The sequence below is a fragment of the Epinephelus fuscoguttatus genome, linkage group LG4, assembly GCF_011397635.1.
Source record: "Epinephelus fuscoguttatus linkage group LG4, E.fuscoguttatus.final_Chr_v1".
Taxonomy (NCBI): Eukaryota; Metazoa; Chordata; class Actinopteri; order Perciformes; family Serranidae; genus Epinephelus; species Epinephelus fuscoguttatus.
Window position 1 is genome coordinate 11,680,350 of NC_064755.1, and position 16,477 is coordinate 11,696,826.

A 16,477-nucleotide genomic window follows, 5' to 3' on the forward strand; every position below is an offset into this window, starting at 1 on the left:
CATGAAGCTGTCAAGACATTTCACTAAACTAGAATTACCACCTCACAATTGTATACCTGCACGCACCAATCAAGTTTCTCTTACAATTCAAATTAATGTCTGTACAAACATGGATGCTCACCCCCGGCAGCACAGAAGATCAACAGAATCTGCTCAGTTTCAAGGTGAACACCCAAAATTAGATTCATCAATTCAGTATCTGACCAAATGTCTTCCCTTCTATTTCTAAGATATGATGTTGAGTAATGGCCAGAAAAGTGTTTTACAGAACATTATGATGTCACAGTGAAGTTGACCTTTGACCTTCTGGATAAAAAGTGTTTTTCACTTTATCATTTCATTCTATTAGACAGTAATTAGTGTATGAATTCCTAAGTTATGGCCAAAAACATGTTTTGTGAGGACACAGTCACCTTGACCTTTGAGCACCAAATTGTAAACCAAGTGGATATTTGTGCCAAATTTGAGGAAATTCCCATGAGGCCTTCTTGGGATATTGTGTTCAAAACAATGAGATGCATAGTCACAGTGACCTTGACCTTTGAGTACCAAATTCTGATCAGAACATCTGTGGGGCATCGGTGGCTCAGTGGTAGAGCAGGCGCCCCATGAACAAGATTGCCGCAGCGGCCTGGGTTCAACTCCAGCCTGTGGCCCCTTGCTGCATGTCACTCCCCCTCTCTCTCCCCCTTCAGGCTCATCTGTCCAATCAATTAAAGGTAGGATCTGGAGGCATATAGACATATACAAATGAAATCCTGCTTAATCATCACCTATGTGCTTCTACTCATGTGTGGTGGTGACTCTGTTTGCAGAGCTCCTGCCCTTTAACTGTATTTTGATGTTTTTATGAGCTCGGACCGCTTCTGAGCAGAGATTTCTGAGAGAGCGCAGGTGCTGTGCACGAGCGTGTCCGAGCGTGCACCAGTGTGAGCCTTGCCTGAACCTCTTCTGTGAAGCCTTCTTCCGTACCTCCGGGCTCCATACACCCGGGAGAGTTGAGCCTGATAGGAGGGGCCGAATTTGAATGTGTGTTTACAAACAGCAACTGGAAAATCCTCCAGACCCTACCTTTAAAAATGCCCAGAAAAATATCTTTAAAAAAAAAAAAAAAATCAGTACATCTGTGAGTCCAAGTGAATGTTTGTGCCAAATTTGAAAAAAATCCCCAAGGTGTTCTTGAGATATCCTGTTTAGGTCACAGTGACCTAATAAGTTTGGGGAATTTCTTTAGATGTGAGGGAATTTTCGTGCAAATGTCCACTTGAGAAACTCCCTCAAGGCATTCTTGAAATCTTACGACAATAGGATGGATGGATGGACAGATGACCCGAAAATAACACCAGCCATGGCTATTGCTGGCAAGGAGGCATTATAACAAAATGTTAACCTTTGAGGTGCTAGAGGGGAAGTCAGGTAATTACTAATAACTATGAGGTCAATATGTTTTATCCTTTGGGGCCCATGAATGTCTCCACAAAATTTGATCAAAATTCATCCAATAGTTCCAATAGTTGTTGAGATATGTGGACAAAAAGTGGTTGACTGATCAACTAACTGACCAACATTACCACATCTTAAGAACAAATGCTCTAAACAATATGGGGCTATCTAAGTGTAATTTATATGCTATTATTGCATCTTTAAAACTGTTCTGAATGTGTATATTTTAGCTGCACAAGTGCTATAGCTATAGAACCGACAATGTCTGTTGGCTGTCCACCATTTTGGTCCTGACTAAAATATCCCAACAACTATTTGAAGGATTTTCATCAAACTAAGACATTCATGTTGCCCTTAAGATAAATTGTATGATGTTGGTGATCACTTGACTTCTAAATGTATAATGAACAGTGGTCAAACAAAAACGAAAACAGACTGACATCAGAAATATACATTTATTTACAAATACCGTTGCATTTGCATAGACATTTAAAATTCCAAAATAAAAGTTATAAGCTATTATAGTAAACAGATTTAGGAAATATTATTTTATGCTGCATCATTTTGCACAAGGAAAAGTTCACTTGTCAGAAACACGGAGTACAAGTTGCTCTTTCATCTGTATGATATAAATACACATAAATAAGATCTGTATGTACTTCATTCCAACAGGTGGAGTCATTTCACTTTGCCAAGCAGCCATCACAATCAGTATGCAGTATTACACTTATTATGGTCATCACTATCTCCACCATTATTACCAACAACAAAAATAATTTTCGGTCCTCTCTGAAGCAACGTCTTTGTGGTACAGTCATTAAGTCAAAATTCTTTCTTCAGGATACACTGGACATTCATTCAACTGGACTGCGTATTGTAAGACAGTCGGTGTTGTGGGTTTTTTTAAACAGATATCTGTGCTGTAGACGCATTTCTGTGTAAGTATAGCTCAATCCTGCTGGCCATGACTGGTATAATCACTAACTGTATTCTGGTGACACAGCCCTCTTAAGGTTTACCTGCAGACATTATTATTGCTGCATTTATTATTAAGAAAAAAGCAATGCAAATAGAATCATGTTACTCTTCTTCAGAAGTTAGAACAGTCTGAAATAGATTTTGCATGTTATTTAATATTTTTTATAATATTTTTTAAATATATTATGTGAATGGGGTCTCTCTTAAAACTAGGAAAGTAGATACAAAATGGTTTTCTGCAATTGTAGTATATTCTCACTGTGCTCAACGTATTTATGTAAATGGTTTTAATTAAGTTTGTTCTGCTTTAGTAATAAGTGTTGTTGTCAGGTGTGTAGAGGAGACATTTCGAGGATCCGCCAGTCACTGTCAAGACCTCCTGCTGTCCAGTCAGATGGTTCATCCATCGTCATCCTGTGGGGATCTGCAGGGCCAATAAAAACAGTGGCTTTCAATGGATGGAGTGAGACTTGAGGGTGGGTCCTAAGGGACTAAAACTCACCCTCAGCTTAATTTTCCAGAGACCCAAGTTCTGATTAGTCTCTGTTGAAATCAATCATTTTTTAAAATAATTTTCCCTTGAGAAAATGAAGCCGTTGTTGTCACGGCCTCTGACCCTTTGACCCCTAGATCCCCGCAGTGGAAAGTCTGACAGGCTGGCCTCATGCCTTCAGCTCTGTCCCTCTGACACCATGACATCACATCCATCCATCTTTACACCTAAATGTATCTGTCTAATCTGTCAATATGAAAACATCTGCTCACACTTCTCAAGCTGGTGCGATTAAAGAATCTCTTTTCCTGTACAAAGCATCTTACAAAATATTTTTCTACATCTTTGTTGTATCATTAATGATGAAAAACAAAAGAAAACGACGGGAATATTACAAAAGACTTGCAAAAATATATCTCCACAGTGGTTTCAAACATTCAGGACTCTGCTTTACATGACATGATCAGAACATTGCATTCGTGCCCTGCAGTATCATTTCACTTCTGCAGCTTTGCTGATTAGTAATAAATTAAATCTAAACTGCCAAATAAATCTCTCAGCATCCAGATGTTTTCTGTTCACAGCTGTTTACAAAACACAGTGAGACCAAACATGGTGGAGGGAACTCCTGTTGACTGTTAAAAGCATGCAGAATAACAGAGTGTAGCAGCGTAGCTGGGTAGCTTAGTGGCCGACAGCAAAGAGAGACATACAGATGATAAGGAAAAGCTGCAGATAGTTTAGAGGAAAGATGAAGTTTGTTTCCTGAGTTGGTTCACAGGGTTTGGGGGCTTTCTCTTATTCAGTCTTTACACACACTCTCTCACAAACTCTCTGCCACTCTGTTACATCCCTTCCTTCTCCGTCTTCCACATTCACATACCATCTATCACTTCCTTTTCCCTCCGTCATCCTCCGAGGGAAGTTGGACAATGTGCTCCTGGTTATAAGAAAAAGTGAGGGTGCAAGAGTGGTATCAGCGCTGGCGCTAATGGGAGAGGGGACTTCCTTTGACTTCTCATCAAATGAAAGCTGTTTTATTTCTGGTGAAAAGCTTGAAAATGCCAAATTACAACTGCAGCGTACTTTTTGCACCCCTCGCCTAAATTGGGTTAACAGAGTATTTGTATTGTGTGCTTACATTATTGTGTACTTTTTTGTAAGACATATACTACATATGAAACAGAGAGAACTTCGTGATCCAACTCAAACATTTAAAAAAGTTGATGAAAAAGCAGGGATGCAAAAACACACATTTGATCCCCTAAGTCAAATAGTGGGTGTGCAGCTGCTCTGCTTGGTCCATTGCTCAGGCCCCTATGTGTGCATGTGCCTATGTGTGCGTGTGCATTTCCACTGATAGATGTGATTCTGTTCATGTGTTATATGCTGTTGGCAAATATTCAGGGGTTGAGAGAAAAGTGTGTATTTTGAGTATATCTTCAGTGTGCTTTTGAACGTCATTACTTCACCTTAAATTAAACCACAACACTCAACATACACAGATGTGCACGTACTTGTACGTGTCTGTTCATGTGTGTGTGTGTGTGTGTGTCCCCTCTCTTTCTCTCTATTGCCCCCCTCTATGTGTACATTATGATGCTGTGAATGGCTATGTTGGCTGGTGATGTCAGTGCAGTGAAGAGCACAGCAGTAGTAGATGCTGCTTTGGTTATAAAAACGATGGCACAGAAAGGCCTTGCAGCTGTGCAGGAATGATCACAGTGTGGAAAAAGTGCAGACTGGTCCACACACACACACACACACACACACACACACACACACACACACACACACACACACAGATGACTTAGCTTCGGCAAAGAATGTGTTGCTGGCTGGAATCAAAAAGCAGGACGATATGTGATACGGTATGGATGTATGGATTAGTTGCGGTGGCCTCAGATGTGGACTCTCCTCTTTGGTTGTGAAAGCTATGGCTGCGGTGTTTGGACTAAGGGTGTCAGGGTGGTTAAAGCATATGGGCTGGTCACTAAGGAGGGGGGCTGATAAGTCCTTTGGCCCTTCAGGAGAGCCGTTTCTGTGTTAGAATTTCTCATCAGGGATGACTGTGTTGAAGGGGTGGTCCCAGAACGTGGAGGTGATTCCAAAACCTGTGGAGAGAAATACAGATGACATTAGACAGATCAGAGAAAAAGCAGACGCAAGGAGAATCAAACCCACAAACTGTGTAAGATCTGTCTGGGTCTAAGCCATATATGTCTATCAGATTTCATGTTTCCAGTGCTCACCTGCCCTCTGGTGCTCAAAGTGGTGCTTGACGTGGTAGGCCTTCAGGCTGTACATATACGAGCCTCTCTTGGGTGAACCGTAGTGAAGGTAGTAGTGGATCATGTCGTACACGACGTAGCCACACAGGCCTCCAACAAACACGGACGTCCCTAGGATCTCTGGGAGCGTCTTGCAGAGGATTAGATAGAAAGCTCCCACCACTAAGGAGGCCAGGCCAGGGGGGAAGACCAACCGGGAGCCGTCAAACGGAGACTGTGGAGACAGACATCACACACTGAGACATGAAGAAGCAACGCATAGAAACTAGCAAAAAGAACAGGTAACTTCTTCCACTCCACTAGACCACCCTCAATCCTTGGCTGACATTAGTCTTTCAGAGGCTGTGCCAGGCTGTGTTTTAAAGCTAGAGAACATGGTACCAACCATGTCATGCTAGCTTGTCAGGAAGGGGGTTAAATGGTGCAAAATGGTGGTGAAAGTTGACATCACTGTATAAAAAGATCTGTTGTGACCTCTAGGATAATTAAAGTCTTATGAAACTTTATAACCACAAACTAGAGACCTTGGGTATTCAGAGGACGGATGGCTTTCATAGGTTTATTGACAATGAGGTAGGTTTTCTGAGCAATTTCCTGAACAAAATTGCTTGCCATCCAACATACAAAAAATGCGATTCTTATATTAATCTCCAAACGTCAAACTTTTTTAATACCAAACCACAGTATGGATATTTCTGTGGTGTTTCTCAAGGTCTTGGTGTCTTAATGTGGTATTCTGGCATGATTTTGACCATTTGTTATCACTTTTTGAGGGGTAAAAAATGATAACAAATGTAGCACTAAATCTGTTTTAAAAATAGTATCAATCCAAAAAATTGTTGCAACAACTTATGAGACAAAATTAAGCGAGAGAAATGGCCATCATATACCTCCATATCCCAAAATACAATGTTTATGACATATTTTTTGACTAGAAAGACCTGACACACAGTGCTGAGCTGTATCTCAAATTAATCTTCAGTTTCCCTGCTTTCAGATGATTTATACCACTTCTGTGGGGCACATACTGCTGACCTGCTATCTCCCTCTTAAAGGTCAGTAAATACATTTGTTTTAAGAGAACTGAAACTATGCGGAATACAGAGGCAGTTGTTTCTTAACCAGCAATACCAAATTATTCATAAAGCGAGCCATAAAGTATTCATAATAAGCAAATACAAGTTTATGATTAAACCAGTTTTATGATGATGAGATCCACCCTGTCCTTCAGCCTCAGGGGTGGTGTGTTTGTACCTTGTGGTGCTGTCCGTGCAGGAGGAAGTGTAGCGTGATGAGGTAGTAGTTATGGGCTGGCGGTTTCATGTGAAAGACAAAGCGATGGATGCAGTACTCGATGAATGACCATAAGAACCAGCCCATCAAAAAGAGCAGTGGGAAAATGTACTTAGGGATCGGGATAGAGAAGTCTGGCAACACACACACACATAAAGATATTGACATAAATACACATGAACAGGACATGAAAATGACAACACACTGGATGTATGGTATGATTTTGTGCGTGCCCAAATGAGAATGTGGATGTATAAATGAAAATGAGAGTGTGCAAGGGTTTCAGGTGATTCAGTGTTCATGATATCAGCATGCATTGTATATGACTGTGTGTGCATGCAAGTGAGTGTGTGTGTGTGTGTGTGTGTGTGTGTTACCTGAAGTAAAGTGTAGTCTGGTGGTGCCCTTTGCCAGGGTGGTGTAGCAGTACCAACTGTAATAAAACACAATAGGAAGCCACACCACTGGTACCCAGTACCTATAGCAAGAGAGCACAAACGAATATGGTCACATTCTCTGAGAAGTAAGGTCCTTTCTGTCACAACTGTTTTACACTATTTATCACATCATATCATATCTTATTAAGGGTGATGCGGCCTGAAGGTGAGATGAACAGGAACCTCAGTCTAGCCAAAAAAGTTGAAGTGGGTTAAATGTTTTCAGTAGTGTATAATCACCTGAGACTAACAACTGCTGTGTTTCTATAACCTTAGAATGAGCCATTTATATCTACATATGGAGTGGGCCTGCCATGTTTCTACAGTAGCCCTGAACGGACAAACCACACACTGGCTCTAGATAGTGCCATTCACATTTTCGCATTGGCCATAGCAGTTATCCTTCACGCTTGGCACATGGGACAGGTTTAAGTTGGCTGCAATCTGCAACTTCACTGCTAGATGTCACTAAATCCTACAAATTGGACCTTTAAGATGTCAGTGTTAAAATAGGTTTAGGAATCAATGAAAACAACAGTCTATATGTGTTAGTACAGTGGTTACCAAACTTTTTCTTTATCTGGCGTACTCCAGCAGCCCATTCAGATGAGTTCAAGTACCACTTTATTGAGAAACCCTTCATGTTCTAAATGTGTTCCTTTCAACTGATTTATAAAGGGACACCTTTAATTATATAGGATAGGATATCAGTACAATAGTATTTCTCCGTACAGGACATATTGATTGTGAGGTGCATAGTACTAACACTTGGGAATTATTTATCCAGCGCTGTTAGCTCCGTACTTTGATTTCTCTGTTTACTTTCCTCAATCCTAGCACATGATGTTGAGGTATTACAACTGATCCAGGTTAGTGGGAAGCAAAAGTAAATATATTAAAGGTCAAAATCACACCAAGTTCTGATTTTTTTTTCTTTTCTTTTTTTTTTTTTTTAAAATGAGCTCAGCCACTCTACAATATTACCACATAACCCCTAGCATCTGCAGATCTACCCCATTGGTTACAAATACCGCTGGTTAGGAATTACTGAATAAGTCAAAAGGTACAGTAACTGAGTCAATAATGCTTCTGCAACAACGCTTCATTTGTAGATGACAAAACCTGCTGTAATATATCGGTTTAGAGGAAAGTCATCATGTTTTTTTTAACCTTCTGGGAATTGCTCACACTCAGGAGTGGGCACAGGAACGGACAAATACCCCTTTTCCACCAAATGAACTCTGGTTCTTTGACTGTTTCAGTTCAGGATTCCTAGAACCGCGGTGCTATCATGAATCAGCCCACGTTTCCACCATTTTTGAACAGAACCGTTGTGATCAAGGATGTGCCATCAACAGAGGGCGTTGCACTATGCACATTGGAAGTTAACAATAGTAACAAAATGGCAGATCACATGGATTACCTGCAGATTTTTGATGTTATTGTAGTTATTTGTTTTTACCAAAAAGCAAGCATGGACCAACTATCAGTGAGACCACTGCACACTCTTTGAATATATTTTTGGTCAAAATGCTCTGAACACTTCAAAATTAGGTGCAGGAACTGGAACAGAACCAGTTCCATGTTGGTGGAAAAGAGGTAAGAGACTTTTTGCAAGTCTATTAAACTGAATGTCTTACCAGGAAGTCTTGGTGCTGGCCTCCAGGAAGGGGTTTCCAAACAGTCTGATTGGTCTGTCGACTGGTTGGTGAACCCAGGCATCATATTTCTCTCCCAGGTGGCCTACCTGCCATGCCAAGGGCTTCCGCCAATCCACCAAATCCTGTACAGACACAACCTATCAGAAACTAGTACACCATATTCTCTTGAAGGTAAATGTGACTGTGTTGGAGAAAGCACACCCAAGTGTTAAAACAGAGACTGTGTTGCCTCCAGCAGGTGGCAGCAGAGAGTAATAACTGATAAACTGCTCAAAGACTTGTCCAATAAGGAAGTAAATGCCTGTATGTGTTTGTGTCTGTAACAATAATTCTGAGTCCAAAGACCAAAGACTGAGTTGCTTTTACAAGCTCTTTACAAGATCCTCATGCTCACAGCCACACGTGGGACACGCTGCTCTGGTGTGGATTAACAATGAAGATAGTACAGTCAAGTTTCACATTGATCTGTGGTCAGTTCTGTAAAATCCATACGAATGTTTCAGGCTGGGAAAGTGGGCGAGAAAGCTGATTGTACATCAGGATTTTTTCTTGAGGAAGAAGAGTACAGTAAACCCATGACCAGAGTAAAGACATCGCATGATCACATTAAAGCAGACAGCCAACACTTAATTTCAGCTGCATTACTTTAGGAGTGTCATATGATCCAAACTCTTGCACTTTAAATAGTGTTTAGGATTTACTTTTTCGGAAAAAATGATTGTTGCCCAGGTCATGATTTTTCACTTGTGATACTCCTCTGACAACATTCGTAACAGGCACAGCCTGACACAGTTACGTCAGGTTGATTGCTGAGACTTGGGCTGATTAAAGGTAATTACAGGTCACCACCTGGATAACGTATTTATATCACATACCCTCATTTCGACTCGGCTGTAAAATCTGCCACACAACATGTAGGCACTTTAGCTGGCACTGAATGGTCAGATACAAATCATTAAACTACAACAACTGCCATGAAATCAGCTGGTCCCCACGCAGCCAGATGTTCATACTAATAACTGGAAAACTCTGGTATTCACATTCACATTTGTCAACAGGAAATGTATGTTTGTCAGGTGCTAATCGGCACTCCATCTGTTATTAGTCAACAAGAGAACTCACATCTTGACTAAACGTTTAGCTTGTTCTAAAAAAAGAAAGAAGTGAAATCGCCTGTCACATGGTGAGGATAAGAACACTTGTGACAAGGGCAGGAACTTGACACAAACAAGTGATAATAGTGTGAAATAAGCAAATTAGTTTCACTATGAACCAGAAAATGACACTGGATTTAAAACTCACTGCCAGGTCACAGTTACTGACACCAGTATCACAAATACCTCTGACACTGCCAAAAACACTGGCTCAGTTATTGCACGTACGTGAGTCTATGCACCCATCCAATACTGTGTCATTTCTAATAAACTAATCAAGTCGTTTTAAACCCAAATACAATAGCAATTTTCCTGGAAATCAGTTCTTTTGTGCTGCTCTGAAGCAGTATACAGCAACTTCACTGTGCCACCAGTGGTAACTATTGTTTCAGAGCGGCAGCCATGGCAGCAATTTGGCAACATTTACACGGCATGTCCCACCAGTATAAAGGCAATATGTACAGTATGCAATAATTAGTGTTGCAGATTTCAACACAACAATCATGTTTTACAAAGACTTTAACCTGAGCCATGCCATACCACAACAATAGCTATAGTTTCACAACCACACAGGGTTAGTAGGGAACAGAAGTGTTACATTTCTTTTTTATGCAGTGTTATCATATTGGTACTTGTTATCAGCCGACACACAAGTTCAGGTGTCGCAACTGGTAATCGGAAGGAAAAAATGGTATCTGAACATCTCTAAAACATGGCGTAAAGTCTTTACGAATATATATATATATCACATATATAAATCACAATCAGACTGGCATGCTGTTGATCTTCAGAGTAAATATTAAGGATGATTAATATTTATTGTGCATATCAAGACAGGCCAGCCATAATAATGGCATTCTAACATCTAACAGGTGAAGTTTGCTCATGAGACCAAAGATAAGGATTCTGGTTTCTCTATCTAAAATTAACAGGTGAATAAAAGACAAAAAAAACAAACAAAAAGACTGAGCCACATGTTGAACAAAAAACCAAGGAAGTCTTGCTGTTTGTAAAAAAAATGCAGACAACCAAGGAAAAAAACTGAGGCACTCTGTCTTCAGGTAAAAATATATATAAAGTAACTTTTATTAGAGCAAAGGCAACAAGACAGACCTACGCGTATCGACCAAAGTCTTCTTCAGGGTCACTGAAGATGACTGAGCCACATGTATTTGTGAAACCATGCCTCACATTCCTGAGTGTAACGCAGCTCAGATAAAACACACACACACCCACACACCCACACACACACACACCCACACACACACACAATCAACTGGCCGGATGTTTGATTCAAAAGGACAGGTGAGTATCTAAATAATGGGAGATTCCTGCTTTTCCAGTTTCTCTCTGTACTGTGTGTAAACGCCAAGTGGACTGTGTCAGCAACACGACGTAATAAAACAAGGCTTAACTGAACAAGGCAGCTACTTTAGTGAGAGCACATTAGATCAAACAGTTGGTGTGAGTGATTGTCCTGACATTATATACACATACATTTAATCACACACACACACACACACACACACACACACACACACACACACAGAGTTTAAGTTTATATAAAATGCTGTTATGATGTGCAGACACCCTGTTTTCATCTTGTTGTTTCTAAATCCCCAGACAGGACAGCACATGAAAGGTACGGTGACATTCCCAGCACCGCAGCCAGAACAAAAGAAAGGCTTTATGGGTTTGGTTATTGAAACCACACCGCACTGGCGCTCTGCAGGTGTGAGAGGCACGGGATTTATTTTACAATGACACCAAAACACTCACAGAGGCAGTACAGGGATTTAATCCTCTGTTTTATTTGAACAACTGAACAATGCGGCGTGGCTGTAAAGACGGAAACACTGAGAAGCGTTAAAGTTTATAAGGCCCAGTCAAGGTCTGGTTTACAATGTGAACAGTCGAGAGACGTGCGTTTCACTCAATACACTCATGCCTGGCAATAGAGTGAGCAAGACGGACTGGTTGAATCGGTCATCACAATGTGTTGTGCAAAGACCTGGTATGCTGTTACAGCTGCAGAACAGAAAAACACTTCTCAAACTGCTCAATCACATGAGCATGATTTCAGTGAGAGAATGCATCATTATGTGTGTTGGACTTGGTGATTTTTATACTTAAACTTGGAACTAGGCCCATTTTTAGAATTCATACATATTCTTTCTATGGTCTAAGATAGTCAAAAAATATCAGTAAACATGAAGCACCCAAATACACAAACTAGAGGGCTCAAACTCAAATTTGTGATGTCACAGGGTATAAAGTCTGCAGCTGCTCCAAACACAATGAATTGGGAAATAAGTTATAGACTAGTAGTTCCCAAATGGTCCAGCCATGGGGTCTGGTTTTCTCCTTTGTCATTAGTTCAAGGTCCATGCAGTTTAATATACTCAGCATTGTGTTTGGCCGTGTTGTTGAGCTAGTTTGCCGTCTCTGTTAAGTAGATGTCCTTTAGTCCCTCACTCTACAGCAGGAAACAGCACTTCAAAATAAAAGCACTGTCCCAGAAATTTACTGTACTACAAAATAAAGTGTGTTTTTTAATTCAACTTAATTTTTTATATACTTTATATATCCCCCTGAGGGGAAATTCAATTTTTTCACACTCAAGCACAAACAGGACCTATACATGCACAAAGTGGAGAGATGTCAGAGTGAGGGGGCTGCCTTGGTCTGGTGCCCTAAGCAGTTGGGGCACCCCAGCAGTGCCCAGGAGGTGAACTGGCACCTCTCCAGCCACCAGTCCACGCTCTGCATTTTGTCCGGACGGGGACTTGAACCGGCGACCCTCTGGTTCCCAACCCAAGACCCTATGGACGCCCCAAACTTGACATGTCGGTGAGTCACTTGACCTGTGACCCACCAGTTGGGAAGCACTGCCTACGGTTACATGATGGCTTCTTATTCAGAATGAAATAAATCTGAATGAAATCATTCGGAATTAAAGTCTTTCCAGGTAGTTTACATGGGAAATGTTCAATCCCGAATGAGGGTTTACATGGGAGATCAGTTCAATCGCCTTTATTCAGGTCTGCGCAAGGTTTGGGGCAGGGAAGGTTTCTGATTGGATAGGGGGCGGGGCAGATGTTACGTGTTTACGTTTACCGGAAGAAAACACTGTAGTCCTCGCTCCAGATAACAAGATGCTTGACAACGCCGTTCTTAGTGCCTTTTTCGGGCGTGTTTTGCTTATATTCTTAAAGCAGCAGTACGACAACAACCTTGTTCTGCTAATGCTTCATCTGTTGAGGAGGAGAAGGGAGATAGAAGACCCTGCTGTGGCGAATGGAAACTGGTGAGTGCAACGACTCCGACTGCTCTATCTCAGCCCATTGCTATGCAGCCCGTTGCTATGGAATGGCCTTTCATTCCGATTAAAATTGGAATTAAACTGTCCATGCAAACGTACTGAGTGTTATAGTCAACACTGAAAGCACCCAAGGGGCTGCTCAGAGTATATAGGTACATTTCCTGTTTCAGAACTGAGAACGCTACGACAGAATAAAGCTCATTTGTGAAAAAGAAGAAAAAAAAAACATTCTGGAGGTCCACAAAATCAGTCTCCTATTCTCTGTCTGCGGAACAGCTCCAGACTTAATGCCCTATGACATCACAAGTTTGAGACTCACTTCTCTGGTTTCTGACTTTGAGAGAGAGTAGCTCATGTTGACAAATACTGACTGATTTTCCCAAGGCTATGGGAATAACATATTAGAGTTCCTTATTTAGGTGGTGTCCATCTTTAAGTTGTTCACACAAGAGCAGACAGGAACTATTCCTTTAAGGGAACAGTAATAATCAGAAAATTAAAATTAATAAGTCAAACCATAACCTTCAATGTCTCCATGGAAAATGGCAAACATACTGATTTATTGATTGACTGGGGGTCAGTACCACATTTAACAACAGCAAAACTATATTGAAACATCTGTTTACAAACTCTGTTTACAACTCATGTAGAAATATCAAAGTCTTTTTTATTCAGCCATAATAAAAAAAAAAGTAACTGCATGCTCAATACTTCCCAAACACCTGCATTTTACTAAAGCCATAGCACTTGAACCGGATTGAAAGTGAAACTGATCTATCTTTTCTTCAAAGCCAGACTCCAATACTACAGTAGGGGTTTTCAGCAAAAATACACGTTTGGGAAGAACTGAGCATATGCCTGGATATACGGCACAAGTTCTGTGCAGCAAAAATACACGTTTGGGAAGAACTGAGCATATGCCTGGATATACGGCACAAGTTCTGTGCAAGTTTGTAAACAGATGTTTTGATATAGTCCTGCTGTTGTTAAATGTGGCCCGCAATAAATCAACATGTTCCACTGTTTTTTTTTGTTTTGGGAAGCATGCAAGAAAAACTATTTTTTCTTCACAAATTAAAGTCAGCACTGCATGACTTAGTGATTTACACATGGTCATTTTGTGGGTTCCTTTAAGTTGTGGTTAGGTGTTTGTAAATTATTATCACTGACACATCTGTGTGTGTGTGTGTGTGTGTGTGTGTGTGTTTGCACAGGCTCTTGTCTGGCCATGTGAGAACTTCAGAGTCTACTAACAAACAGGGACAGTTTTGGAACAAGGCAGGGTGAATAACCTCATGACTGTTCACTCTTCTTCTACCCCCCATCACCAATGTGCGCACACACACACACACACACACACACACACACACACAACACACACCTTGTCCAGGTCCACAGGGCTGCAGCGGTTGTACGCGTCATTCTCGTCCTCCTTGTCCTCCTCTTTCACCTTCGTGTCTGTCGTCTTTTCTGCAGTCTTTCCTTCTGACTGCTCACTGGCCGTCCTCCTCTCTCTCAGAGTCTGAAGAGAAACAAGAAAAAAAAGACATATTTAACAACAGAAAGGTAGACCCATGATCAGAGCTGTGACAAAATGGCGAAGCGGATGTCTCCTCTGTTTCCCCTGGACTCACAGGTGGTTACATTTGTAGTCATTAAGCATCTTAATCCTTTTGCACGTTCATGTCATTTTACAAAAGTCATAGATGAACAGTTTTGTGTATGTGTTCAGTGTGTGTGTGTGTGTGTGTGTGTGTGTGTGTGTGTGTGTAGGCTGAGTCACTTAGTTCATTATTTCCAGAGTGGCTGCCTTTTGCTCCTCTCTGCTGTTATATACCAAATGGTTATGGTCACGTGTGTCATATACCTTAACATTTAACATCATGATTCTCAGTGTTTGAACCTTTGAACTGACAAACATCTGCAATTGGTGGTTCTGTCACCATTTCCACAGGTAAACAGGCAAAACACTGCACACTGATCATTCATTGATTGGACATTATGTTTTGTTATCTTTGATGATTCTGCAGGGGTTTTTTTTTTAAGATGCACGCTACTGCCTTTCTTGCTAAAATAGTGAGAAATCTAATACCAGGTTTCTGGAGTGCATCTAAATAACTGTGACCCATTCACTACTTCTTCATAACCCTCATTAGGAAGGCAGACTATGTGTGTACTCAGTAAGACAGGCGGCAGTTGGACAGAGGACCATAATGTGACAGCTGAAAAGAAAAATCACCATGTGTGAAAATGCAAAAAGTGCAATATTCAGACTGTTTTCCTAATCAAATCTCACGCCTGACTTTGACAGTGGGGCTTAAAAAAAAGTGTTGTGGGCCTATTTGAATGAAGCATTAGTGGCTTGTACACAGTCACCCTGACAAATACAGGAAGTGGCAACTGTAGCCACCTCACACACACACTGCTGTAGATTTATAAGGGCACAGTCTTATAGATCTCAAGGTTTTTTTTAATTATTTTTGGGCATTTTGCCTTTAATTGATAGGATAGTTGAGAGTGAAAGGAAGAGAGAGAGGGAGCGACATGCAGCAAAGGCCCCCAGGCAGGAAGGACAAAGACTTTGTACAAGGGTACCTGCTCTATCCACTAAGCCACCGACACCCCAGATCTCAAGATGTTGATGCAAAATGCAAATAAATAGATGAAGATGTGAATACGCCTTTACAAGCAGGTTTGTTTTCATGTAAAGAAAAGCAGCAAGAAGCACAAGGTAGCATCAATGTATACAAAGTTGGCATGAACAGAGGCACAAACATGTCTGCTCACATTGAAAATGTGTCACTTTGAATGGAAATCTGCAGCGATCCTAAATCCCACAAATCAAATACGCAAGCTTTAATTGTATCTTTTCACAGCTGTAGTTTAAAATGTTTACCACCTGTGAGGTAGTAAGACACACAGACTCCTTTTAGGGTCGGCTCTGTGCATTGTCATGGAGATATGGCACACAAACCAACTTGTTAACAGTTTGCAATGTTGGAGTAGAGATGCATGCCCAAAAGAAACCCCACATTTCTGGTCAGGAGAAACACACTTATTTTAATTATTATACAAGACTTGGATATCAACAGGGTTTTGGATATGCACAAACATCTCAACACCAACCTAAGAAAGCATGAAAAATAGAGGCTGTGTTCACACGGTCCAAAAAGTCCACCACCAGCGGGAAACTTTAAAAGATCCTATTTTGATACAATGAAGCAAATAAACACAGGCAGCTACAGCCATTCCATTTTCCTATATTTTAACGTGATAAACGATATGTTAGAGCAGGTTAATCAGAGTATGCTCAGCTGCATGTAAACAAGCGTGTAAGTGGAACATTCTTTTTCATCAAACATGTGAACAGCTTAGTAGGAATACTGTCTTTCTCTGACTAGGGGC

At 40.9% G+C, this 16,477-nt stretch overlaps 1 protein-coding gene across 1 annotated transcript in view; it reads right to left on the reverse strand.

Annotated features, from left to right (window-relative positions):
- Positions 1-1,879: 1,879 nt before the first annotated feature.
- Positions 1,880-16,477, reverse strand: part of fa2h (fatty acid 2-hydroxylase) — a 46,818-nt gene continuing 32,220 nt past the window's right edge. Inside the window, exons 2-7 of the mRNA XM_049574322.1 lie at positions 14,454-14,594; positions 8,576-8,718; positions 6,876-6,976; positions 6,460-6,632; positions 5,167-5,419; positions 1,880-5,028 (exon numbers count right to left, since the gene is read on the reverse strand). Coding sequence (XP_049430279.1) covers positions 4,961-5,028; positions 5,167-5,419; positions 6,460-6,632; positions 6,876-6,976; positions 8,576-8,718; positions 14,454-14,594 — 879 coding nt within the window. The 3' untranslated portion in view covers positions 1,880-4,960. The remainder of the gene's footprint in view (positions 5,029-5,166; positions 5,420-6,459; positions 6,633-6,875; positions 6,977-8,575; positions 8,719-14,453; positions 14,595-16,477) is intronic.